This window comes from Phoenix dactylifera, chromosome 16 (assembly GCF_009389715.1).
Source record: "Phoenix dactylifera cultivar Barhee BC4 chromosome 16, palm_55x_up_171113_PBpolish2nd_filt_p, whole genome shotgun sequence".
NCBI classification, from domain to species: Eukaryota; Viridiplantae; Streptophyta; class Magnoliopsida; order Arecales; family Arecaceae; genus Phoenix; species Phoenix dactylifera.
This window is the reverse complement of record NC_052407.1, coordinates 11812666-11840557: the sequence shown is the minus strand read 5'-3', so window position 1 is coordinate 11840557 and position 27892 is coordinate 11812666. Positions and strand designations below refer to the sequence as shown.

General features: G+C 39.9%; 2 protein-coding genes across 2 annotated transcripts; one reads left to right on the top strand and one right to left on the bottom strand.

Annotated features, from left to right (window-relative positions):
• Positions 1 to 213: 213 nt before the first annotated feature.
• Positions 214 to 12058, bottom strand: LOC113462627. Its single transcript, XM_039114542.1, has 5 exons — positions 11568 to 12058; positions 11339 to 11474; positions 11114 to 11206; positions 6498 to 6701; positions 214 to 843 (listed from the first exon to the last, which is right to left on the bottom strand). Exons 1-5 carry the CDS (start codon positions 11918 to 11920, stop codon positions 646 to 648), a joined length of 984 nt encoding a protein of 327 aa, XP_038970470.1. The 5' UTR covers positions 11921 to 12058; the 3' UTR covers positions 214 to 645.
• A 3855-nt stretch (positions 12059 to 15913) lies between these two features.
• On the top strand, positions 15914 to 26548 carry LOC103695744 (pyruvate dehydrogenase E1 component subunit beta). Its single transcript, XM_039114541.1, has 4 exons — positions 15914 to 16223; positions 16577 to 16677; positions 16868 to 16911; positions 25266 to 26548. The coding sequence occupies exons 1-4, from the start codon at positions 16121 to 16123 to the stop codon at positions 26236 to 26238; spliced, it is 1221 nt and encodes a 406-aa protein (XP_038970469.1). The 5' UTR covers positions 15914 to 16120; the 3' UTR covers positions 26239 to 26548.
• Positions 26549 to 27892: the final 1344 nt, after the last annotated feature.

Genomic DNA, 27892 nt, shown 5'->3' with positions numbered 1-27892 from the left:
ACCCTACCTTTTGAAGAAGATTGCTTTCTCGTTCTGGCACCTGGACAGAGTTGAAAATTGAACTCATACAAGATACTCAGAATATCCAAGAAGAGTCTAGGAATGCATTAAGTTATGAGCATTAAAAATTCAAAACCCAAATGCCCAGATGCTCAATGAGGAATGAATTTTTTTTGCTTCAGTCAATCATCAATAGAAATGAGAAAACAAGACTGAAGAGAATTTCATGATTGTTTATTTGCTTCAGCACACAAGTAATACAAGAGTTACCTAATACATTACTAATTGAAAAAAAATTAAAAAAGTCTACAAATAGGATGGCCAAAATCAAAACAGATAAACTGAAACACTGGGTTTATCGACCTCCATAATATACAATGTCGCATGCGATTTGTAAGCAACAATTAACGTATACACAATTTTCTTTTTCCTATAAAAAATAAGGGTTGAAAGGCACCATAGGTTTTGTGGAGTCAAAACCAGGTGTCCGTTACAACCACCATTGTTTCACTAGATAAATGGGACAGTCAGATGCGAGGAGTTTCAGACAAGGATATATCCCAGCAATTTGTGGAAGATGTACATGAAAAAACATAATATAGTCAGCACAAACAAATGAGCTGGCGATACAGAGATAAGCTGGCATCATGAAGACCAACTGAATACACGCCATCTATATTTATTGTCTTCATCGCTTGTATGAATTGAATGGTTCTTGCTCCCTCCAATGCTGGGACAGCAGCGGAGCTCCTGATCTCGTATTAGAGCATCATCTCTGTACATAGGATTTATGTACTTGGGATGTTGCAAGAAAGGGACATTTTTCCACCAAAGCTTGAGGGCCTAAAGAAATGCACAAAAGAGAAATGAGAACGCTTGATCTAAGTAGATAACCATAAAACGGGTTTCAGTAATGCCGAAGGAATCAAAAGTTGCAGCCACCTTGCTTTCATGAAAGATTTGATGCATAAACTTCTAGGTGCATGGTGTTCGATCAATGCCAGAATGATCTTCTAGATCTTCTAAAGAAGCATAATGAACCAAGATGCATTCATTTGTTTGGACAGGTCAATAATTAGAGCAAAAAACTTTGGAAAACATGGATTAACTTTGCAAAGAAAGATTTACAAAACCCACAAGGACAGATGTCCTTTTTTGTTGAAAAATGATAGACATATCCCTAAAATGGACCCAAGGGCGTGGAGACAAATAAGATTCTCATCTGCTTTAGTGGTAGAATAATATGCAGATTCCTGAGCATAAGTTAGACAGAACATGTTTCCCTTTTCTCCAGATAGTGGAATTCAGATCTGAAAAAGTGAAACAAAGTTCTTTCGTATCTTCCATTGACTTAGTTTTTGTTGCTTATAACTTATCATCCCAAGCAATTCTACTTGGATCATAATATGTTATTTTTATATTTAAAAAATGGTCATCATGGAAGCAGTTATAGGCAAGATTGCTGAACCGAGCCGTACCAGCCGGTTCAGCCCGAACCGAGCCGACCCGGTCTCCGACAGGGTCGATTCTCCAATGGAAAATGGTTCCGACCCCCTAGGGGCCAAAACCTGATTGGATGTGGCCGGAACCAACCGGAACCGGACAAAGCCGGATGGTTCCATCCGATTCAAACCGGTACCAAACCGTACCGATCGCCGACCAATACGAGTCTCGGTACCAATTCGACGAACCTTGGTTATAGGCAACTAATATTTGCATGATACTATGGTATTCATGGAAATAATTTAAGATTTTATGTAATGATAAGTGAGCATTCTTCATCTCTGACCAAATCACATAATCTTCTGATATCTTATCAATTTTTTAGATATTACTGTAGATTAGTTAATAAAAGTTTCCTTCATTCTTTGGCAAACATGTGCACATTAACATTTCTTTAACTACGTTGAGTTTTCGCAGTCATCATGTTTCAAACTTTCTGCGTTGCATTTATCTACAACATATTCCTGGTCTTCTGCCAAGTAGTTAATGGTATCATAACCAAACTTCGGGTTAAATCGTCAACCTTCTTTCCCCTCTTTCTTCCTTTCTTTCTTCTTACATCAATTTGTCCTCTCTCTTAAACATGGCGTCAGCTTAAACTCATCAGTCATTTTGAGGATTTTGCTCAAGACTACAGGAGGAGCAAAAACTAATTACAAGACGATCTGAAATATGAAAAGGCAGATATGGAAACATGAAGGCTGAGATAACATCCATGAATTCTTCAATAGCTGCTCTAAAGACCAGTGTTGAAGCAACTACAATAACACTAGGTGTTGAAAGCTCCTTGAAGCCAAACTGTAGATTAAATGTAACGAAGATGAAGAAGCTAAAAAACTGCAGTAAAAGCCCTTAATTGAAGCTTCCCATGTGAAGAGCCTGTGATTGAGGCTTCATCAGGCAAAAATGCCCCAACTGAAGTACTGTAGTCAAGATCCTTGCAAGCAATGAACTGTCTCGCTTCTTGAAGGAAAAATCAGAACAACAAAGAGCTATGCAAGAAGCATGTGTAACGAATTTCACAACTGTGATTGATTGCCTCACATGTTACTTTCTACCATAATTTTGCACCTCTCTCCATAACCCCATGTCCATGCTTATGAGTCCAATCACAATATTTTAAAAAGTTATTAACGGAATGGACTCTTTCTAATCTTAGCCTAATCTCATCACGATCCTGGGAAAGAGCAAACTCAACATCTATGCCTTTTATCCATTTTGAACTCTCCTTATTTGACAATTTGCAGGTATTAACATATCGAGTCTCACACCAGCCACAGATTGCATTAGAATATACTCTTTATCATTCACTAAATCATGGGATTATCAACTCAAGGACATAGGTGAGCGGCTCCCTGATACAACTGCATCATTTATTTCTTTTGTTTTTTGAAAATTATGTACTACATTTGGATAAGAAAAGATTGGTACCAAGAATTTATTTACTCTTAAGTTGTATTTGTTAAAAAAAATACTTGCTAATCATTTATCTAATCATCTTTTTTTCTGAATGCCAGATTAAGACCATCACAAGTTAATGTTGTTCAAAAAATCTTTTTATTTTTGTCCAATGTAGTAAATATTTTTTTTCAAATCTAAATTGTAGATTAAGATATAATCTAACATAAAGACATCTCCAAGATCCCTATTGTAGAATTAGGCTTCAAGTAGCTTGGGACCCCCGGTGGTTGGAACAAAAATACTAAAGAAGACCCTCCATAATGCATCATATAGAGGGTTATCCATAATATGCCACATCAACTAATTTTACAACCTTTTAATAAGCCAAACAGAAACTAACATGGGAGAGCTCTCTATTCTGAGAGATTACCCACCTTTCCTCATTTTCTCCACATGCCTTGATTCATGCACCCCTGTTTCCACTCCCTCCTCGCCGCCTTCTCCATGGCTATCCTCTCTGTGGCTGTCCTACTCATTCCCAATCACCGCCTATCCCCACCATCAGCACCGCTTACCACTCCCTCCTCTAGCCCCGCTGCCTCGCCTACCCCTTCACAGCTCAACTATTGGAGGCAGCAAAGCACCTGATGCAGGGCTTCTCCTAGGAGCACGAGGTGGTATCATAGGTCGGGCGGCGAAGAAGGGGTTTTAGGAGCTGTTGAGACTGGGTGTATTAGGTTGAGAGAATTTTCTTTCATCCAAGGTTCCACTAATAACAATGGAGGCTGCAATGCCCATCATAAGGGACTTCGGATTTCACCGTCGCGGGCGGCGGTGGGACAGTGGGATTTGATACGGGACCCCAATACCGAGGGGTGTGAGACCTAAATCAGACAAAGAAGGGCAAGGAAGGGCAAAGAGGAGCATGGAGGTGGTGAAAGCATCGATGGCGATGAAAAGAAAGGTAAGTTTAAACCTCTTTCTTCCATGGGATAACAAGAAGTGAGGGCTAAGTCATGGGAGGAAGGAGAGGAAGACTGAGTCATCGCTTGGTCCCCCCTCTTTCTCTCCATTACTTTCCATTTGGGCTTTTCTAATATGCTTTGAGATTGTGAAACTAGATGACATGACATATTTTGGAGGACCCTCTATATGATGCATTATAGAGGGCTCTTGATAGAATTTTTATTTCAATGGTTGAATCCTAGCTCCTTCCCTATCAATGATGATCAAGTTTCAGGGAGACATTAATAAGATCTCAAGCATGAAATCTGCATATTGGAAGTGAATAATACAAGAGTATACCTTTTTTTTTTTTTGCTAGAATGGATGATTCATACAGGAGTATACTTCAAGGCCACTTAATGGCAAAGTGCTATTATCAGATGTCGTTTGGAGGATGGATCATCAATAGAAGCTCACAGTTGTGAGTCCTTTTTGACGTTTAATCTATTCAAGCTTGTACGGAGTTTGATTTTAGAGTTAAACGACTTCATATTATGGGCTTGCCATTTGATTTTACCAATGAAGAAAGTTGAACGCTAAAAAGTGACCTCTTTTGTGTTTTCATGAGTCCAAGTTGGGTCAAAAGTGGTTGGTAGTATATAGCTTAGATTCCTTTTCTTTGAATCTTAACTGGAGTTATAAGGAAGAGAAAGAGTTGGTCCTGCTAGTTTAATTGTATGGAGTCAATAGAAGGACCTACTAGAGCCAGATGAAAAATAAGGTCACATGGTTTATTTTTGAGAAATCAAACAAAGAAGTTCAGGCCAGGTTGACCATTCTCCTCTCTCTCTCTGTCTCTCTTATTTTCTTCTTTTCTCTTTCTTTCCTCAATCCCTCTTCTCTCTATTTTATTTTCTTTAGACTATTATATGTTCTCCATATCTACTAACTTGTGCTTAAAAGCTACCATGAATCAACTTATTAGCTCAAAACTCTTGAGAATTCTATTCCTCCCATTCTTGCCACCACCAAAACCCCAGGGTGTATTTTGTTGGCCTTATGTTTGTCCTTGATATTAAATAATGATCACTGTTATCCACCATAGGTTCTGAACAGTGAGCAATAAAATTAGACCTAAGGTCCTCCCATACCTTGCAAGCCATCCCCAACTATTCTTGCATCAATTACCCATGCCAAAGTGATTTTGAATCCTCACTTTAGGAAAATGCTCAATGAGTTCAAAACACCTTGGGGAATGAGCAACAGAATGCGTGCATACACCTGCACTTCATTAGAAACTGAATGTAAAATGGGCCTCTACATAACCAACAGAAATCTGCATGAGAAAATCTACTTTCAGAGATAAATGGTTCCTATGACCACGATTTTATTATTCCCGCGATTTATTTTCTCTCACTTTCTCGTAACATAATCACTGCAGAGTGCAGACAAAATGTTTCGACTTAATTCATTTTCCTTGCACTTAATGATAAGTCTATGTCAGTAACTCCTGTAATCAAGTTTCTCAATTGGTAACAAAAAAGGGGTGGAGTTTTAGATAGGTGAGAACGGGTTGCCCAGATGTAGGGTGATACATTACATGGATGCAAATATGTGTCAAGTGCAGCTGCATGTCTAGGCATCAGATCCTTCTAGTATATAAGAGCTTTGCAATGACTGCTGTCCAAGAGACACAAATACTCATGTTTAACTGTCAGGCAACGGTACCTTAGACTAAGCCAGAAGGTCAGAGTAACATAAGTAGTTTGTGGAAATACATATAACCAGTCTGTGTTTTAAAAAGGACACTATCGACAAACATCAATTTAATTAAAGAATGAATAAATTATAATTTTATTCTCTCTCCTGCTTGAGAGCAACAGTATATTAGAGTGCTTGGAAAAAGGAAGATGCATCAAAACAAGAGTTACCCTTCTTTGGTCAAAGTAACTTAAGGATCCCCACATCTCAATTTATTTTCAAAACTGACGAGTCATTTTCAAAATCTGATTGCAAAGTAGAGACTAAATCTTCGCGCATCAGCTTTTTACATCATATCATCTCATGAAAATTAAAATGGCCAAAACTGGCCTAGTTTGATGAGGTAGTAAAGTTAGCCCACACGAAATTCTAAGCAATAGGAACTTACTATTAGATTGATAATCTATTAACACAATTCAAACTCCCATGTTGAATTTTTAAACTATAATGCAACTTTTCAAACTGAAATTTCACCTTAAATCAGATGATAAGCCCCCACCATCGTGAAATAATGTATTTTCATCTAAGTATAACAATAGCAAGGAGTGAACTCCGGCAAGATTCACCGGTAGGCCCTAACTGAAACATGCTATTTAGATGTACTCATTTTTGAAAAAAAAAAGAGACATACTCATATGACTAGCTGAAAAAACTTTTAGGTGCATGATAAGTGCTTTAAACTAAAGTTCATCATCTCAATACCGAACCCTGTACCGACGCCACACTAGCATAATGTCGGTACGGTACGATACAGAATTTTTTTTACATACCGACACTCGGTATGTCCCGTACCATCCGGTTTGGGCCGGTACGGCATACTATATTTTAAACAATAATTTTTAGCAATAGTGTTAGTCATGGAAGCAATAGTATATATTCGTAATTACCTGCCAGTATATCCAGATTGCAACCTTATGGGGCATCATCCAGAAAAATGTTGCCAAGTTTAGTGAACTAGATGAAGAGTAGACTTGCTTGGCATGCAAAGTAGCAGTGAAATAGTTTCCAAGTGTGGGGTGTTCAACTGAGATTGCAATGGAAAGATCCTCTCCAGGTGCATCAGCATGCATACTCCAATTTCCCAGCATATCCTGCATTTGGTTCCAAAACAATTATAATTAAGAAAACAAGTTAAAGAGAAAATGTAAAAGAAAGCTAATGAGCAGAAACATGTTAATGATAACAATGACACAAGCAATGAGAGCTCAAGAAACAAGTACATAGGAATCAAAGATATTTACTGATTAGGTCACCGTAAGATAGTCATCAATACGGTGCCACTTCAACCTTCCACTTCATAAGCCTCGTGTTTACAAATAAAAGGAGTTGTATCGTAATTTGTGTTTTAAAGATGGACACTTTCTCCTATATTAAAACTTGCCCTCTTACCTCTTTCTGTAGATTCTTGCTTTGACCTAGAGGAAGTTGTTTCCCCATTGCATTAATGTATAAGCTAAAATCAGGTCTCCTCAAGATATGTCGTGCCGGCCCGAACCAGACGGTACGAGATGTACCGTACTATACCGGTTCAATACCGGTACCCGATACAGGTAGCGTACCGACACTTAGTACGCCAAAAAAATTTCATATCGTACCGTACCAACACCGTGCTAGTGTGGCACCAATACCAAGACGGCGAATCTTAGGTCTCCCTCTCCACAAGTTCACCTTTTAGGTTTTGATGCAAACCCATCTCTTCCCTAAAGTTACCTTAGCCACAACTGGCATCAATTCAAACTTCAAAGAGTATCTAGGTCGATGGTCAAGGACATGCTTGTTGAAGAAAGCTAGGAATAAGATCCTAGTTAACAGTCCAAAATAAAGCTAAAAAAGCTGTACATAGATATTGGTCGTATGATAACATGAGAATTTCAATTACTCAAGGCTTGAGCACCAAGCAAGCAGACATCAGTCACATTAATTTCTATTCAACTTCAACTGTTTTTAATATTCCATCTTAAACATTTTCCCAATTATCACTTCAATTGATATTGGTTTTGGAGTTCTTTGGTGAATTATTGGTTTTGGAGTTCTTTGGTGAATTTTATTAAGTCAGTATTGATAATAGGAAAATAAATCGCACTTTAATTAAAGTCCTTTCTGAATATTGTTCAAATTTGCCCTCTTACCAGCACATCCCAATATATTCACTTAGCCTTCTTTTCCAATAACATTTTGTGAAATCGTTTCTATTTTGCACAGCGATATAAAGTAAATTTGACTTTTGATTTTGCAGTTACATTTACCATTGAATACAAACTACTTAATGTCAGAAAGTAAATGAAATTCAATTTGCAATATACAGTATCAATTTATTTTCTGATACTCAAAAAAGAAAAGAAATCATTAGGCTGCAAGAACAGATTCAACGTTTCAACATTCTCACTGACATAAACAAGAAATAATATCTACAAGCTAATTGTTGATCCACTTATGTACCAAAAAAAAAAAAGAAACAAAAAAGGAAAAACAAGAAAAAAAAAGCTTTTTCCAACATCTTAAATTTTAGAAGCAATCTCATATTTAGTATATCTCCTCACTCCATAAACTTACATATTCTTTCCATAGATTTTCTTAGACGTGCTCTCAGCTACATCATTGATCCATTATATCATTGTCGCATTAGCATGGATCGGAACTGAAAACCACTGATACACCTTATGGCTTCTTTGACAAATTACTAGAAGAGCTGTAGTAGCAATATAGAAAGCAGTTCTTCGGTGAAGCAGACAGTCCCTCTTTGCCAATCATAACTTCAACCCTAATGTATAGATGGAAACCATGCTGCATCATGACAAGAATCCAACAGTTGCATGGAGCCAGCAATATGCACACATTAGAGGCTCACAGCCTCAGACACACAACTACTGTTGTTTGAAGCATAAAATTTTCCCATGCATACTTACCAAGAGCAAAAGAGAATTATAAGGTCAAAGTATAATAAGAGTACAAACAGGAGGCATATGAGCTTGTTGCTGTTCCATCACCAAGTAGATAAGAAGGCATACTGTTCTAACTATGAGCTTGCTGTTGTTCCATCACCAAGGAGATAAGAGGGCATACTCTTCTAAACAGAAAGTACGAGATATCTAACAGAGAGGCACATAAGAAACCAAGAAAGAAGCTTGCAAGAATAACAACTACTTAGGCCTACCATTAGAAAGAAAACAGCGTGATGATCCAGTCCCCATAAGTTTCTTCCAAAAGATGACATCAGAAGCAACATAGAAGTATACACGACCACTGTCCTGTCTATATTTTCATAAACCTCATGATTCCTCACTTATACACCTCGTGCCACACCAGATTATTGCAAGAGCCGATGCTTTCTATCTTCCACAGCAGTTTTAGCAAAGTTCCACACAATAACTTAATCTTCTGAATGCTTAGTCACTGACAAGAGGAAGTAACTATGGTAATCCTAACAAAGTGATGGAAATATGAAAAGAATCCAAAAATAAGCTGCTAAGGTAACATTACAACAATCCATTCTCAATTGAGAGGGTATCTTTGAAATCAGAAATACACAAGAAATTCCTCTGACAAGATCATTCTTGCTCCGTAATTCATCATATCTACATTGTTTATTCCCCATGACATCTCCTCCCAATATGCAAGTGTCAATAACCATGAAGTGAGATTCCATAAGGAAACACACAAAATTTGCCCCTTCAACAGTTCATCAGTAAGGTGCGCATTTTGATCACAAGATAAAAATTGTATGCTGCAGGGCACTGCTGATCTAGCAGCATTCTACAATCTTGTTTGTCTGCATATGATATACCTTTTAACTAATAGCAATTTGAGATCTCTAGAAAGCGAATAACGTTAAGGATTATGCAATGTACATCTAAGCCTGCATGTGAAACTGAGTTCCGGTAGTAGTTGGATGCTTTGTTTATAAGTTCGCATTTGACATCTAAACATACTGGTTTAACAAACGGGTCATGAGAAGGAACTTTTGGCAGCAAAAGATGTGAAGGTCTGATTTCCCACTGATATTGACCATTATGACATGGTGCTCCATGAGTTTGATAAGGGGGTATAAGGATTTAGCTGAGGGATTTAAAGTAATACAGCTGTTTGGTCATATTACTCATCCCATTTATGACTAACACTCTTGTTTTCATAAATTTCATAAAAGACAAGAAAAAAGAAAGAATTATTTCATCAAAATTATCTAAATAAAAAAAGTTTTAAGTGCATATGTTCTGTTAAATATTAAATTTCAACAAGGCTTTCACGTAGTATTATGAATGAATTAGAAAAGTCTATTACGGAAGATTTGTGGTCACTAAGAGTTCCCAAACAGTTATTTAGGGCTTTTTTTGGGGAATTTGGAAGGCTAGGAATGTGGGAAAGAAAAAACCGGTGGACTTAAGAAGCTGTTGATAGCTTTTCTTATCTGTTTTCCAGAAGGTCCTTAGTTCTTACTTTTCTAAATCAACTTATCTAGACTTTTGAATCGTGTACCATGTGTCAATATCCAGCAATCTTTAGTTAATTTCAGCTAATTGAATGCTTAAAAAGCAAATTATGAAAAAGTGGAACATAGGATTTGAGCAACTAAGAGGCTTAGGACTTAAGGAACTAAAAATATTTACAAAGCTTCAATAAGCTGACATTTATAGTGGTTGGAATACACAAAGAAAGGGAAGATGGATGGAGGCCCATTTCAAGAAAATCTTGATTAAGAGAATTGAATTGCTTTCCTATAAAGTATGAATTTGTCCCCAATAAGTTGGATAATAAGAAAGAGTTGAAAAGGATCCAAAATCAAGAAGCAATGCATGGTTTCTGATTAGATTTTCGTAAGGAAAGTACGTGTCAATATGTCAGTGTTGAAGAAAAAGCCAGAAGACGAAGTTCCATTAAACGTTCAAGCTTTTGCTATATTGGACTGCATCTCAACTGGGGTCAATCTCAAGCAAAGGCAATGAGTATTGATATCAAGAATGTGCTCTATGAAATGGAATTTTTATGTCCGACATTTATTATATACTTATGACTTCACAGGGAACATGTAAATGTTGTTATCCTGAAACGAAAATTTTTCTCCCAGTGTGACAACAATGGACTTCATGAAACAGACATCTCTTTTTATAGAATCTAGATGGGGTATTTGAAGGGTCTAATCGGTGTATTTGCAAGGAAATGGAAAAGTTTTTTTTATAAGAACTCTAGACCAGAATAAGACATGGTTTGACAACTTATCTATGATAAACTTTCATATTGGCTAGTAAAAAGATTAAAGAAATCGCCGATTATTATGAACTGTTCTTAATCATCTTATTGCCTTGTTCAGGAAAAGTACCTTTTCATTTTCATTACTATACACTTTCACATTGCCGTTCTCTGTAAAGATGTGCGACAGCAAAAATAACACTAATAGGAGCTGTTGCAGGAGATAAGAGCAGAAAAGAAACTAGAACTTCATAATTCATATGAAAATATATATACATATTCACTAATCAATAAAATATGGTTGCTAGAAAGACTTTACCATGAATGGGCTGACATGCAGGGGCTTAGCAACCAAATCGGAGCCTGGGTTGAACACAAACAACACTCTCTCCCCCCACGGCGTGTTCGTCACCTGAAATACCGCCAGCAACCATCAACCGTCACAGACCCATCGTCGTCGACCCCCTCAAGTTCATGACTTTTTGTTCACACTATGCTGCTCTAATCGAAACAAAAGGGGAAGACGGCATTCGAAATTACCCACCTCTGCGATGCACATCCTGAGGCGAGAAGAAGACACATCTCCTTCTTGTTCTTGTTCTCCAGCGGCATCATAGCAGTAATAAACGCTGAGAGGGTTCTGCTCGTATCCCACACTCGCTGGTATAGTCAGGAGAAGACTGAAAAAGAGAGAGAAAAGATTGGATTTTGATGAAAGATAGGGGAACGGAGAAAGAAAAAGAACAGGAAAGTTACGGGCTTTCGAGTATTACACGGGCCCGTTGGTGGCGGCGACCTCGCGGGCACGATCGGCGGAGAGGTGAGAGGGGCGGAGCTGGGGTGGGGCGCGGTCGAGGTCGATGAGTGCGTAGCGGACGGGGTACTCGAAGTCATGGGGGACGGGGCGCCTCCGCGCATGCCGCACGCGCCCCTCGTAGAGCCGGACGGCGGGGATGTCTCCATCGCCGCCGCCGCCGCCGTTTGTACTTGGTTCGCTACCGCCTGGGTTGCGAGCGGGAGATGCGAGGGCGCGGAAGAGGAGGGAACGGACGGCGAGGGAGAGGGAGAGGAGGCAGGAGGTCACGGTGGTGGAGGCAATGGAACCCACCAAGTACACTGCCTCCATTCTCTCTCTCCGCCGCTACCTCCTCTTCCGTGCCGGATGGTGGATCACTGGAGGGGTGGGTGTGCCAATTATTTAGTACTGGCTCTCAAGTTTGGAGATTTTCCTTTTGACAGGAGTGAGGTAGCCAAAGCTCCTAAAATGATGGGCACCAAGAAAGCCATAAATGTCCTGGCTGATCTACCTCATGAAGTCAAATAGATATTTAATATAATATTATATGGCTGGTTGGTCTGCCTCATCTAACTGCATTTAACGTAACATTTCGTGTGGAACCAGCATAGTGTCGTAAACAAATTTTTGACCAATTTATTTATTATTTATAATAATATTTTAATATTTTATATTTGGGTCGTCTGATCAGATTAAAATTTAGTAAATTTAGACTCAATCTGAAAATAAAACGGATCCAATTTTAGAATCTGTTCCGGCCTTGCGGATCCTCCAATTTAAGCCCGGGTCAAGTCTAATTGGGGCGGGTCGAGTCGGGTTATGGATCGACCCAACCCATCTGCAGCTTTAATCCTTGTAGATGTGTGAAGCCTGTGATAAGTCATACTTATTTAAGAACCTGCGGACATCCTAAAACAGCGATATTAATAAAGTTTTCTAATAAAAATTAATTATTATTTCATAATATCTATTTAATAATAAAGATGAAAATATATATAAAAAAAAAAAGATGAAGTGCAAAAATTCTCCAATGGTCAGCTTTAATGAATTTATACAGCAATATTTTCTAGTCTACATAAATTATAAACCGAGTTCACTCTGACACTATTTATAATAAATTAGAGCCTCATCCAAAATAACTGTTCGAGAAATATTATTTAAATTTTTTATTTCTATATAAATATTTAAAATCTATCGAGCAAATAGCCAATTCCAAACTAAATATACCCCATACGGATATCATCCAAAGTTCAACCTTTTAGAAGTATATTTGCACCAAACAATAGTTGAGATCCTCTGGAACTTGGATACGATTCTCCTCTTCCCTTTTTTTTATTTACTTCTCGAAACCACCTGCTCCAAGCTCGCCATCATGGAGGAAAAAGCAGCAAAGCTTCTTCAGCTTCTGAGTTCGTCCTTGGTCTCTGAGAAAATGAGCAGCCCCTCAAAACTTTAAATCAAAGTCTTTTTAGAACTTGATGAAGTGCCATTCCATGCTTGGGATGTAGATTCAGTTCAGGGATTATTTCTGGCTTCAGCCTTTTCGAGAGTGTGATGCCTCCATGTTTAGTCGGGAAGAACCTCTCCTTTTATCAGATTTATACTTTTTTGTGAAAGCTTTTAAGTCCATCTTTGTTGCTTTCAGAGATGCCACTTACAGAATATTGACCTCAATCAAGGATGCTGCATTCAGAAGACCGCCCCCCTCAGTCCTACCTCCTCATCAACAATGGGAAGCAGACTAGCCTCCAAGGGAGGCACCCCCAAGTCCACTGATCCCCATGGCTGAACCTACGCCCATGGTGAACCCTATGGTTCAAATCGAAAGCCAAGACCCCTCTTTATGCTATCTCCTCAAGGGACCTAGGGAGAGCTCCTCCTGCCCTCTCATACTGGAGAGGGCTCAAGAGGGCGGCTTGGTATGATTTTCTAATCTACCTTAGTCCAATCTCAGCCTGAATCACCAATGCCTCTTCGCTCGGTGCCTCATCAACTCTTGTTGGACTGAGGCAAAACTTGTGGGTTCATATTTCTGAAAGAGAAATCCAAGGATAGCTGAATCCATCCTTTCCTTGGAAAAATCCAAGGCATCCACCCAAGCTATGTCACCTTTTCTCTATCTGAATGTAGGAGGAATCTAGATCAGATTCTCCCATGTTTCTTTTTCCTTGTATGGGATTGTTTTGTTTTGGTTGTCATCTACTATAGTTGAAAACCAATCTGTGCTGTTTCAAAGTGTTGAAGCTCCCTTAAGCTAGTTTAATACCTCTTCCTTAGTGATTTTGATGGATGGATGGTTGGATTTTGCAAAATCATGGCCATTCCCTTCCCCCATTACAGCGATTATCTTATGGATTATTGTTTGCTCTCCTTCTTCCCCGTACCAATTAGTGATGCCATCTTGCCATGATAGTGGTGTCATGGACAACCTAGCATTTCTTGACTTTGTCTCTTCCTTTGACCTGATTGACCTTGAATTGAAAGGAAGGGATTATACTTGGAGTAATGGAATAGACCATCATCTTTGGCCACATTAAACCACCTCTTTTTTTCCTTTTTTTTTTTTTTCTTTTTTTGGCGGGTTCATCATACAGTGCGTGTACGAATATATCCAATAAAATCAAAAAGCATAAGCTCACAGAATGCCCGTGGCAGCTCCCCCTCTCCTGACCACAGGGTGTATCTTGAGTGGTAGCTGCATAAGCAGCCACCCAGTCGGCCGTCCCATTGGCCTTTCTAAATACATGCTTGACCTGAAAGGCCAGCACATCTCTAGTCATCATCCCAATATCCCGGATCAAGGGGTGGTCCGTGCTCTCGCTCCTTAGGCCCTCTTAAATCCACCTGATCACCGTGGCTGAATCGCCCTTCAAGATAACCGAACTGACTTGCAGCACTCACCTCGCATGTCAAAGATCTGCTCAGGCAGCCTGCAGCTCTACCCCAGAAACCACCTCTTACTTTGTCAAAATTGTGAATGACACATTCTCGGTTTCCATCCTAAAAGCTCTTTCAAGCTCTATTTCAGACCACATTCCAATTGCCTTGTAGTGCAACCTATGATTCTAAAGGCAAAAAATTTTCAGATTTGAACATTAGTGGACTAAGAACCAGAATTGAATGATATTGTGCTTCAAAATTGGCAAAGAATTAGGGAGGGTAACAATACAGCTGCAAAATGGGGGGGAAACTTAGAAGATTGAGGTCCTCACCTAAAACTTGTCATCCTCTAGAAATTTACATCCAAATAAAGCGAGAGAAAGGAGACTAAATTAAAGTGAGCACAAAGCATGGCATTTTGAACAAGTTATGCACTTTAGATCTTATTTTTATGTTTTTCGAATAGTTAATTACATAAACTTTCTAATCACATGAACCATCGTCAACAAATGCATGACCTATTGGTATTTTCACAATATTTCAGATATCTAAAATTAAGATTTTAAGATCTTTTAACCTATGGTGAGTTGTTGGGTTGAGATGCTAAGCCCAAATCCAATCTATTTTTAATCCGATTAAATTTGACTATCCAAACTTGATCTAATTATTAGAGAAAAAATTGCTAGGTTTGAGTCAAAATTATCAGTTTATCCCTCTGCCACGATGATTCGGGGATCCAGAGGACTAGAGGCGCTAATGGGGGACTGTGACTGCTCCACGACATTCATCGTTTGCTAGGTGAATGCATATTCCATCGGACCTCTCATGTCTACAGAAAAGGCAACAGTGCAGCAGATTGGGTAGCCTCCTATGCGGCTCATCATTTAGGCCACTTTAACTGGATGGACCAGGCTTCTGTCCCGTCTTTCCTGCAATCTATTTTACTTGCTAACTTTTTGGGTATTGCTCACATCCGTTATGTGTGGGCCGCCGATGTACCAAAAAAAATAATCAATTATATTTTGGTGCATATAGATACGTACTCGCAAAGATTTCATGTGAATCTGTGATTGCTAATTAATGAAATGACCATTTTGATGTTACCACTTGCTTCCTATTTATTCCTAAAAGAGATTGAAAAAAGCTAACCATTTATTTAGTCACTGATTTGCTCATAATAATACCATTAGCTAACTGGTATCTGCCTGCTGTTGCACTTTCAGACCACCTTCAAAACCGTAAACGGCTGACGGACCAACCAAAACAAGCAATACCCACAGTCCGATCCCCGCTGTTCTCGAACAACCACCGTATGATCGTGATCGCAGATCTCGCCGTATGATCCACCAGTGGCACCAATACCCACCATCCGATATTTTCCCAACGGCCGTGATGGGCCAGGCGGCGAGGAAACGCGACGCGGATTTCATGCGATGGAACCGAGCCCCCCCGAAAACCCGCCCCCTGGAGTCCTGGGGAGAGAGAGAGCGTTCTCTCTCCTCGCCTGTTTTCGTCTTGGTATCTCCGCCTCCCTTGCAGTATAAATCTGCGCCCCAGATCTCTCTCTCCTTGCGCGTTGTCCTCCATTCCGATTCTTCTTTCGTCTTCTTCTTCTCGAGAGTTTTTTTTTCCCTTTCGATCGGTCCGAGGATGGCAGCGGCGCTTCAGACGGCGGCACCCCTAAGGGCTTCCTCGAATCTCGGGGCCAATTCCGAGAGGTTTCGGTTCGGATCGCTGCTCCGATCTCCCGCAGGTCCTCTTTCATCCATCTGAATCGTTTCCGAAAAAGAATTGAGGAGATAGTGTTGATCTATGGGTTTATCCTTAAGATTTCTTGGTTTTTGGTTTTCTTCTTGCTCTTTTATTGTTTCAGTGGTTGGATATGTTACAGTTGCTGTTTCTTGCGTTTTTTTTTACGATTATTTGGTGGAAATTTATTCAAATTCAACGTCTTCGCTTTATTTTGTAAATTATAGCAACTGGGCTCTGATTTATACAGGTTTTTTGTTAGAGAATGGAGTGGGCTTTCGGAAACTTATGAATGCTTAAGTTTCTGAGCTAATTTGGATCGCAGGTTAATTATTGCTTTCCATGTTTGGTTTTCAGGAAGGAAAGGAAGCCTTTTGGTTGTGAAATCTGATGGAAGACATTCTGTTGGCTTTAACACCAGGTTGCGTGGGGGGAATTTGATCGCAAATGCAGTTGCAGTTAGTTATTGGAACCTCCATTAATTTAGATTGCATGCTTGTGGGCACATTTATTTATTCCTGGATGAGACTGCCTTTTTTTGTGATTGACTTTTGGTTTTTTTAGAATCTATACTTAGTTGGTCTTATACGCTTGTTGCTATTGAAATATGCTCTTTCTGTTAACTTGGTTTGTACTCTGTGTTTCTAGGCAAAGAGTGAGGCTTCTGCAAAATCCACAGATTCCAAACCTGGGTAAGCTCTCCATACACCTGGTTTTTCAATAATCTTGACTATGAGTTGTTGAATATTCAATTATTCATTATGTTTTGCATTGAGAAAATTGCTTTTTTTTCCACCCATTTTGATGCTTCAAGTTTATTCGAGGCACCATTATTGAACATTTCCCTCGTAATAATATTTTCTGCTTGATGTGATCTGTGGCGAGAAGAAGCACAATTATCTTAATTGTTTTTTTAATTTTTTCATGGAAAGTGGGATAACTACTCTTGCATAGCTGTCAGTGGTTAGATAATTTAAATTTATATAAGATTTATTATTGCATTTACTTTTTGATGTATTTTTGTGTATTGGTCCAAGATCTCTTCAGCTGAGATGCTAACTCTCTCGGAAGTGCAAAAGATGTTGACATCCAATTACGATTCTAGGAGAGGATCACCCCCCCACCCCACCGCACCCCTCCTTTTCTTTTAGTGCATGGATTTCATGGCCAACTTCAGCTTCCCTTCCAGGCTTCTTTATTTGTCCCAAGCAGATGCCATTGGCTCCTTTTTTGTTCAATTATAAGGGGTTTGTCCACTGTCTTCTGTTTTCTTTCTCTGGAGAAACCACCGTGTTTTAATTTCTTTCACTGGATTTTCCTCCACCTAGTACGAAAAAATGCCAACCCCCTTCTCCTAATAATAAACTCCCCAAAAATCAGGTGTTTTCAAAAATTTCACTCCTTAATTTAGCCTTCTAAGAAGGAAATCAGTTTTCGCTATCTTAATTAGTATCGAAAAAATGTGGTCCATTCATTTTTGCATCCAAGATAACTAATTAAATTATTTGTTCAAATCTTAAAATTTGAAACTAACTTATATATGGAAATCAAAGGCTTAAAGCCACGCCCAGAAATAAGTTTGAGCCAATTAATTTTGCTTGTATTACCTTATTACTATAGAGTAGTATTGCAATTTCAATAATAAAATCTGCAACAAATCTAGTTTAAAGGACTCGCATTTCATGCCGAATAAAACATCAGTATAGAAATATTATAAAGAAAACTTTATCTTTTAACACACATTTTATTATATTTATATATGTATATGCGTATGTGTCTTTGCACTTGCATGTGTGCTTGTATAGATTGGCCCCCACAAGGCCCGCATCCTGCTCTGCCCTTTATGTGTCCGAATTTATTAGGATTGATATGTTAAAGAGATAGTGACTGTTGTAGTTTTGATTAGGGAAGTTTATTTACTTTAAATTGGTTTTCTGGTCTCTAAATGAGGGGCTTTTGTGATCTTCAAATATCTTCATTCATAGTAAATCAATTTTGTTTTAGCTTCCTCTCTGCTAGCAACAAGAGCACTTAATATTTATTTTATATTTCTTTTTTGGTCCTTGATTTTTGTTCCTTCTTTTCTTTCTCTTTCATGATATCGGCATTTATAGTTAACTATGTTCTACCGTACCGCCCCGACCATTCAGTATGGGGCGATCATACTGTACCAGATGGAAACTAGTATGAAACTTAGGATGGTACGAGGGGATCGTACTGTACCAGATGGAAACTGATACGAAACTCAAGTTCATATCAGTACGGGCATCGTATCATTCTGTACCGAGACGTACTATCCCGTACCGAGGTATATCAAGATGTACCGACATGTGTACCAACCCATACTGAGGCGCACCGACCTATATCGACATATACCAAGATAAAAAGTGAGAAAAATTGTTAAAGAGCTGTTTTAGTGCAAGATGTATATTATACTATACTAGTCATACTATACCGATTGTATCGTACTGAACCAGTAAGATATTGATATGGTATTTGGTACCAAGATTGCAGATCTTGTAGCTAATATTACTTTCAAAAACAACAAACAGCTATATACAGTTGGTTCCTTGACCCTTAATTCTTTCCATTGCTTTTCCTTTTATCATTATTTTTTTCTTGTTCCATGGATTTACCTCATTTCTCTCTTCATTCAGATTCGTGAAGATCAGATGAAAAGTTGATTGTAGACCACAATTACTGATTCTCCAAGTCATCTCCATTTACTAGACTTTCTGCTATCCCTTTTTTTGTCATGCTTTAGAAATATGTAAACCAATATGTTTTCCTATTCATCCTTAATTGTTGAAAGTTTCTTGTTAAATCTGGTACAATATATAATTCGATGGGAAACCAGCAAACTCCATTTCCAACATATTAAACCAAATCAAATTGCAGCTTATTTCCAAGCTACTGGGAGTCTGAGGAACCTTTATTCAATATTTCTCAGCCTGCTGGTAACATGTCAGTATAAAGTAGGTATTTTAGTTTCTCCTGTGCAGGTTATCATAGAAGTTCAAATTCATACCATCTGCTCTTTCATGCTGTTTAGACATCACTATAACCAAGTCTCTGTTAATTATCTTTCATTTAATGCTCTCTGCATGCAAAAAACTTGTTATGCTTCCTTAGGAGCCTAGGAATCAAAAGTTCTTGTATAGACCATAGACAGTTTCCTTCATTGATGAAGAGTTGACAATTTGCAGTGCATCACATATTGCCATGCACCATGATCATATGGTTGCAGTTATTCCGGATTCAAAAGGCAAGCATCTATAGTCTGCACTTTCAACCATCAGTCAAGAAAGTCATTTCCTTTACTTGAACAGCCGTGCCTCTTTTTGAACCATTGTGTCCTTAGTTCTAGGTTCCAACATGTTCACCATCATGGTGGAGAAAATATTTTAACTTGACCTTGAATCAATTATTAAATTTTACTCCCACATGAAATATGCATATAAGTTACTTCTTTTTTTGAAGTCAATTGTTCGTTGATCTGTTTTTGGGTTTCATGGTGCTGTTAGAACTTGTAATGTTACTAGACTATTGCTTTTGCCTACATGAAGCTTGTACCGAGTGAGGTATTTTTTTTCCTACAAAGTCAAATTCATTTAATCTTCATCTTATCATCTCTATAAGTCTCAATGATACAAATTCTACTTCGGGCATACAAAATCATCGTGCCTCATCCTGCCACTCTAAATACAAATATTAATTTTGTTCCTATTGCTGAGCTCTTCTCCTTATTTGGGGGTTTATATAGATGGCATTTATCAGGCATCTGCACTTCCTATTTCCTTTGAGGCCTTTGACAGTTTTCCTTGCTCCAATAGGTTATAAAGATTTTTTTTTATTATTCCTTTTTCTAACTCAAGGATAGTAATTTAAACTGGTATGTAAAAGGATGGGAACATTTTGATTGTTGTTTTTTAATCTTCTAAAATATTTCAAAAGCTAGTAGAAACCCATAGTGCTTTCTTGTGAACTTTGGCGTTGTCACGCCCCGGATCCGGATCCGTGACACGGCCGTGCTATTGCCGACTACCGCCCACAATAGCACGCAGCCTCATACCTGGGAAATAGGGTAGTCAAACCAACCAAATCTTTTATTATTATTCATCTAGTACAACATGCTGGTCAGTACCCAAATACAGAGCTTCTACGTAGTTTATATACACAAAAGTATATACTTGCTTTACCCCAAAAGAAAGAAGCGCTAATACCAAATTAACGTGTCTCTGGCAGCTATCAGTGGTGAGGATCTGAAAGAAAAAGTAAATGAACGGATATGAGCTACACGGCTCAGTAAGTAATCATACATAATCTTACCGGATCGAACATAACGGTAACCATGTTTATGCAGGGTTTGAGAAGCTGACATGCATATTTATCTAATCATCTTCATGGCATAATATGTATGCAATTTAAAGGAGATATCGGTTATAGCAAAATACAACATTTCATAACGATATATTCAAAACCCGTTGTAAAACAATGTATGCTTTGGTCAGGCACGTTCATAAATGTCACGGCCCGCCTGCGCAGGGCACGTGACTATCGGGCCCACATGAGGAGGAAACACGGGGCTCCCCTGCCAGATGTTGGCCGGTTCCGGGGCTTCACGCAAGCGTCCTTCACCCCTCACCGATTTTGCTTCTCCCCAAAAATACATCTGCAGGATTTGGAAGCACCCGCCTCATATACCCAATCTCTGAAACGAGCCTCATGACCATGCTTCAAATATCATTTTCATAAATATGCATATGAAACCGTGCCCCCGGCATACCGTGGTCATGCTCTTAAATACTACTAAATCAATAAAATATCCATGCTGAGTAAATAAAACAGTATCCTACAATGTCAAGGAATCATGTAATATGCACATGTAGGAAAAATCGTGCCACCGGCATACCGTGGTCCTTTTTCTCTTGGATGCTACTGCGAAGTCAGACTCGACCACTGGCGGGGCCAGCTCAGTTACTATTCAGCCACTGGCGGGCAGGCTCAGTTACTATTCAGCCACTGGCGGGGCAAGCTCAGTTACTATTCAGCCACTGGCGGGGCAGGCCCAATTCCAATTCAGCCACTGGCGGGGCGGCTCAGTTACTATTCAGCCACTGGCGGGGCAGCTCAGTTACTATTCAGCCACTGGCGGGGCAGCTCAGTTACTATTCAGCCACTGGCGGCTCAGTCATTCACAGTAGCATCTTTGAGCCCATTATAGTGCCTCTGGGCTAGCTAAGGCTTTACAAACTTACATGCATGATTAAAATATCAGTATCATCATGTCACATACATAGCCATAGCTTCTGGGATCATGCAAGTTACTTATGCATTGTAACATATCATGCATGAAACATATGTACTTAAAATAAATGCTTAGGAAAACATTAATAACATGACATGATCTATAATAGGATTAGAACAGATTACTTACTTTCTTCACAAATCATGTATACAATTCAAATTGTATGAAAAACACTGGTTTATCTTATAAAACGTAATACAAGATCTACGATAAGATTAAGACAGATTACTTACTTCAATTCGCTTTCCAAATTGCTCAAGTCCAGGTGACTAATCCTCAATCACCTAAAACATCATAGGGATTACATTATTTCCCATTCATTTATTATAAAATTTCTTAGTTCATCATACTATGAACTTACTTGCTTGGATCCTATCCAAGGATTTAGCCCAAGTCCAATTTGAAGCCTTTGGGATTCGATTTAAAACCAGATTGGGTCCACCTGGGTTGATTGGGTTTTTAATTAAAGGATTGGGCCTCGTTTATAATTGGGTCCAACCTTTTCTAGCCAATTGGGTCCTCTGATTTGGTCAACGTGGCTCATTTGGGTCTGAGTCAGGATTAGCCCAAGGTCAATTCGACCTTCTGTCAGTTAAATTGGGCTTGAATTGGGCCTGATTTACAATCAATTAGGTATGCTGAGACCAACTCAGCTTAATTGGATTCGGACCCAATTTAATTTGGGCTTAACGTGTTTCGGATCCGAACCCGATTCCGGCCCGTTAACCCACTCTTTTCTTTTCTCTTCTCATTTTCTTTCTTTTCTTTTCTTTTTCTTTTTCTTTTCTTTTCTTTTTTGTTTCTCTTTTTCTTTCTTTTTCTTTTTCTTTTTCTTTTCCTTTTTTTTTTTTTTTTCTTTTCTTCTCTTCTCTTCTCTTCTCCTTTTTCTTTTCTTCTCCTTCCCGAAGCTTCCTCCCCTCCTCCTCTCTTTCCTTCCTTCTCTCCCGATCTCCCCCTTCCTCTCTTCTCCGACGATGGCAGGACGGCGAGCGGAGGGGAGGATGGCGAGCGGAGGGAGACGGCCCACGACCGGCGGCGTCCGCGGCCAAGCCCCGCGGCATCCCCGGCCGAGCCCGCGGCCGAGCTCTCGGCTTCCCCGGCCGAGCCCGCGGCCGAGCTCTCGGCTTCCCCGGCCGAGCCCGCACCGGCGACGCTCACGGCCGTACACGGCAAGTCCCCTCCTCCTCTCCTTTCTCTCTCTCTCCTTGGTTCCGATCGGAAGCCCTAGCCATTTCGGCCGGTCCTCCGGTCTTCTTCTTCTCCTCCGGCCGGATCTACGGCCTCTTCCTCCTCTCTCTTTCTTTCTTTCTTTCTTTTCTTTGGTCCTTCCCCTCCGGCACCACCCCATATTCTCTCTCTCTCTTACTCCCAAACCCTCTCTCTTCCTCTCTCCATTTTCCCCTGTGAAGGAAGAAGGGGGGTTTGGGAGGGCCGAGCCACAGTCGGCAGTGCCACCGCCGAGCTCGCGGCGTCCACAGCCGCGCCTGCGGCCGATGCCCGCGGCCACACACGGGTGAGTCCCCTCTTCCCTCTCTCCTTTTTCTTCTTTCTTTCATTTTCTTTTCTTTCCTCCCTTCTTCTTCTTCACTGAGACCCCCTATCCCACTGAAGAAGAAGAAGGGGAATGGACTCCGGCCGACTGCAGCCCCCTACCGAGAGCCGGCAGTGACTGCAACTGAGGTCCATGGAGTCCCTCCTCTATTTTTATTTTGGTAACAGGAGCTTACCATTTCCGGGGATGACCTGCGGTGCCTCCTCTCCAACACCTCTGCCGACTTAGGGGTTCCTCCTTCCTCTTGGAGCTTCCGGGCTCTCTCTCTTTCTCTCGTTCGGTGTTTAGGGGGTCTGTCATTTTGGGGTTGCCGGCATAGGCTTAAAGGACTGTTTAAGGATGAGACCCCCTCTGAGAGGTCCCTTCCCTCTCCATTCCTCCATACCTCGGGACTGGCCGCCGCCCCCCTTGTCTCCGGCGCGCCGGCAGCGGCTGTCAGCAGGGTTGAGGGTCACCCCTCCCTGTCGGTCTTATCCCTTCGTTTTTATTATTTTTTATTTCAATCCTTATACAGCACTGCCCACAGTGGAATTTGGGCCCAACCCTTAACTGGGCCCATTTCTTATTGGGCCTAGTAGGTTCTGGGCCCGGACATTACAGGCGTTTCTTTAATTGATGTAAGTTCTTGAACACAGAGTATTATATCTTATTAAAAGAAATTAATAAACAACTAATTCATATTTTTCCATGATTCAGAAAATCAGTATAAAACTCACTTGAATAGATTAAAAATCAACTTGAATGTTACGGACACTGCTCTGTCTTGGAAGTTTTGGAGGTAGGGAAAGAGGGGCTTTATGGCATTATGGCCGGTATTGAGGTGGAGAGTGGTGAAGAAGTGAAACATTGGTGAAAGGCCCTGATGAGTGATGAGTCAGTGCTTTGAGCGGAGAGGGGATGTGAGATTATGGTGCCCCTAGCCCTGGAAGAATCTTTAAAAATGAATATCAAAGAAATCATCATTGTCTTCTACATTGGATAAGATGAGAATTTTAAGAATGACTTGATGATGAATTCCTTTTTGACTGTTTCAACTAATGTTGCTTGCATGATTTCATACCTTAGATTCCTAGAAAGATCTGTTATTTATTTGGTTGATCATTTTGGACAAAATTGCTGCCTGTCATGACTCTCATTAGAGAGATTGGCAAAACTACTTGATCATCGATGCATGATAACTTCCACATGCAGTGTGGATACCTGCTTCATATGCTTGTTGATTGGGGGGTTGGATTTGTGTTCGGTTAATAGGAGACTTGAGGAAGAAATGTGCCTATTGTCTGTTCATTGTATGAAAGTACCTTTTCCTCGTGAATATAGTGATAGGATGATAACATTGGAGGTCTTTTCAATAGAATGATTCTGGATGTCTTACAGTTGTTATGAGGTGGTTCGTGATTTGAAATAAAGAATCAATAATGATGCTTTTTGGCTTTTTCTTTTCCCTGTTTTTCTCTGTTCTGCTTTTTACACTTTGTATGCCCTCAAGCTGGATTCGTACATGTATTTGCATAAAGACCACATACATCAGCCATATATACTCTAGTTATTAGATAATACATAATACAGTCTACGAAGAATGACATGTAACTGCAAAATCTGCCTCAAGTGCCAACTTCCAGAAATTTGTACTTGCTCGCGCTACTATTCTTTCTGTACTTGTTAACCTTCAGAAATTTGTACTTGTTAGTACTGGCCGTCAAGTGCTTCTAACTCACTGTTAGCATGACTATCATAAGTCATAACCACATTTACCTCTGGATCAATTTTATGCTCCTTTTTTATTTTTTCCAAACAAAAATAATCTTGTAGAAAAGGCATCAACAGATAAGCTTTTAATGATTTATCAACTTTAGCAGAATTTATGTAAGATGCTTCCTAGGATCTACTTTCATGAGATAAATTTATGTCTACCTATTCATCTGTGATCTGTTCCAAGTTCTGCTAGAACTAATACTTATGTCCATGAACCTGTATGCTTCCCATTTCTTGGCACTTGATACACAAGACTCATTTCATTATAAGAACGGTTCTTTTGGAAAATCTCACTGGACTGTTAAAATTATAATTGCTGTTTTATGCTGCGAATATGTCCCCTTGTAAAAATTTAGAAGCAAGCAGCTTGTATATTGTTTCTCGAGTTTATGAGATCTGGTGGAAATCTAATTTGTGTTATCAATCCTCAGGCATGAGCTCCTGTTGTTTGAGGCTCTACGAGAGGGTCTGGAAGAAGAGATGGACCGAGATCCTCGAGTGTGTGTAATGGGGGAAGATGTGGGTCATTATGGTGGCTCATACAAGGTGACCAAAGGGTTAGCAACGAAGTATGGAGATCTGAGGGTTCTTGACACTCCCATTGCTGAGAACTCCTTCACAGGCATGGGCGTTGGTGCTGCAACGATGGGTTTACGGCCAGTTGTCGAAGGCATGAACATGGGTTTCCTCCTGCTGGCCTTCAATCAGATATCAAACAATTGTGGTATGCTCCATTACACTTCTGGTGGCCAGTTTACCATTCCAATTGTGATTCGAGGGCCTGGAGGCGTAGGGAGGCAACTTGGGGCAGAGCACTCACAGCGGTTGGAATCATACTTCCAGTCAATTCCAGGTTTGCAAATGGTTGCCTGCTCGACCCCCTACAATGCCAAGGGACTGATGAAAGCAGCCATCAGGAGTGAGAATCCTGTGGTACTGTTTGAGCATGTGCTGCTGTATAATTTGAAGGAAAGGATCCCTGATGAGGATTACATTTGTTGTCTGGAGGAGGCAGAGATGGTTCGGCCTGGGGAGCAAGTGACAATCCTGACATACTCACGCATGAGGTATCATGTGATGCAGGCTGCGAAGACTCTGGTGAACAAAGGATACGATCCTGAGGTCATTGACATCAGATCGTTGAAGCCGTTTGACCTCTACACCATTGGGAATTCCGTGAAGAAGACACATCGCGTGCTGATAGTGGAGGAATGCATGCGTACTGGTGGAATCGGTGCCAGTCTGAGGGCGGCCATCATTGACAATTTCTGGGACTACTTGGATGCTCCTATCTTGTGCTTGTCATCGCAGGATGTGCCAACACCATATGCTGGGTCATTGGAGGAGTGGACTCTTGTGCAGCCAGCACAGATTGTGGCTGCGGTAGAGCAGCTCTGCCAATAGAAAGCTTTTGCAGGCGGTTATTTTCCTTTTAGCATCACAGCTGGAATCCTGTGTTCTCAAACATCATGTTCCTTGGGGTTCTACCTCATAGTGTTTCCATACCATCTGATTTGCTTCTGCCTTGTGATGGTTCTTTCATGATATGGCCTGGCATTTGTCAACTTCAACTAATGTTTCCTGTTGTAGCAATTATAAGTATTCTTGTTCTGTTGGTTTAACTATGCTAACATTCTATAGAAGGCATGGTGACCTTGAGGTTTTGGTCTTGATAATGCGAAGGTATCTTTTTTAGTCCGGTGCTTCACCGGTATTTTTGAGTTTTAGAAAGTTATTTACCTATCTGGATGTTAGGTTTTTTTGTCAAATTGACTAGCTTGATAAGGTTCAGAGAGATCTGGCCATCTTGCAATGATTTCCTCTTTCCCTACATATTGTGTGTCATGTTCTTATTCAGCACCTCATGAGAGTAGGATGAGGAGCAAGGAAGCAGAGAGAACTTCGCCAAGCACTATTTATTCAAGATTTCATAGAGATACTCTCCAATTAATAGTAGCTGCTGCTTTCAAGGGATGGATTTGATGGATGATCCCCTATTCTGAAATAAAGGGTTGATAACATGACATTGTAGCAGCAATGGCCAAAGCAATACATTTCGATTTCCTTGTAAGACATCTGTCGAAGATTCAGCTATTATCCTTGCTTACGGAGTGCAGTGACCGCTGGCAAAGGATGTTGATAAGGTTTCTTTTGACACGGGAACGTGACTATCTTTGGCAAAACATGATATGTTTATAGCAAGGTCCACCATACTGTACCAAACCAAATGGTATGAAAAATATCGTACTAGTTTAGTATCGATATATGATACAGAGGAAGTACCGATATTCAATGTGCCGAACTAACCTTATACCATACCATATTAATATAATAATAGTATGGCACTGGTATGAAGTTTGGTACCGATATAGCGTACTTTGGTTTAGAAAATAATGTTCATGAGGTTTCTATTGACCTGAGATCATGATAAGCTTTATCGGTTTTTTCCGAGAATTTCATGATTGCAATATCTGAGAGGTCATTATGTCAAGGTGTTGAAAGCTTAGAAAACACATTTTATGCAAAAGCTTGCACATTCTGATAATGATTATGATGCCTCAGCATATTTTGCTATTCTAGATAGGAATTGTTGCTTGAGAAGAAAAGAAGAATCCAAGTTTCTCACAGAAAGCAAGACTGGAATGACTTGCTCCAAGGTGATTGGTTGTCCAAGCAATGTATGTGGGGGACAAATTCTCACGCAGATGGCTTTCCCATGTTTTCTTTTTTTCTTTGCTTTTTTTTTTTCGCTGGTAGGTGATGCCTGTAGAAAATTTGCACTCCACTGCAAAAATGGAGCCATCCTCCCCTCATTACCCCTAAAACCCTCCAATCATAAACTCATAATCATGGAAAGATTTGATCCCAGATCTTCAGTAAGAGACTTGGGGCTCGTTTGGAAGAAGACATCCCTAATCCTCTGGGACCCTGAGAACAAGAAATTTTAATTCTTCAGATATGTGGAATACCTCCTGAGTGGTGACCCCATGGCCTTACGGTTACAGGATGTAACAGTCTCAGCCAACTAAGATTGAGCGGCTTCTATCTACTTTTTTTG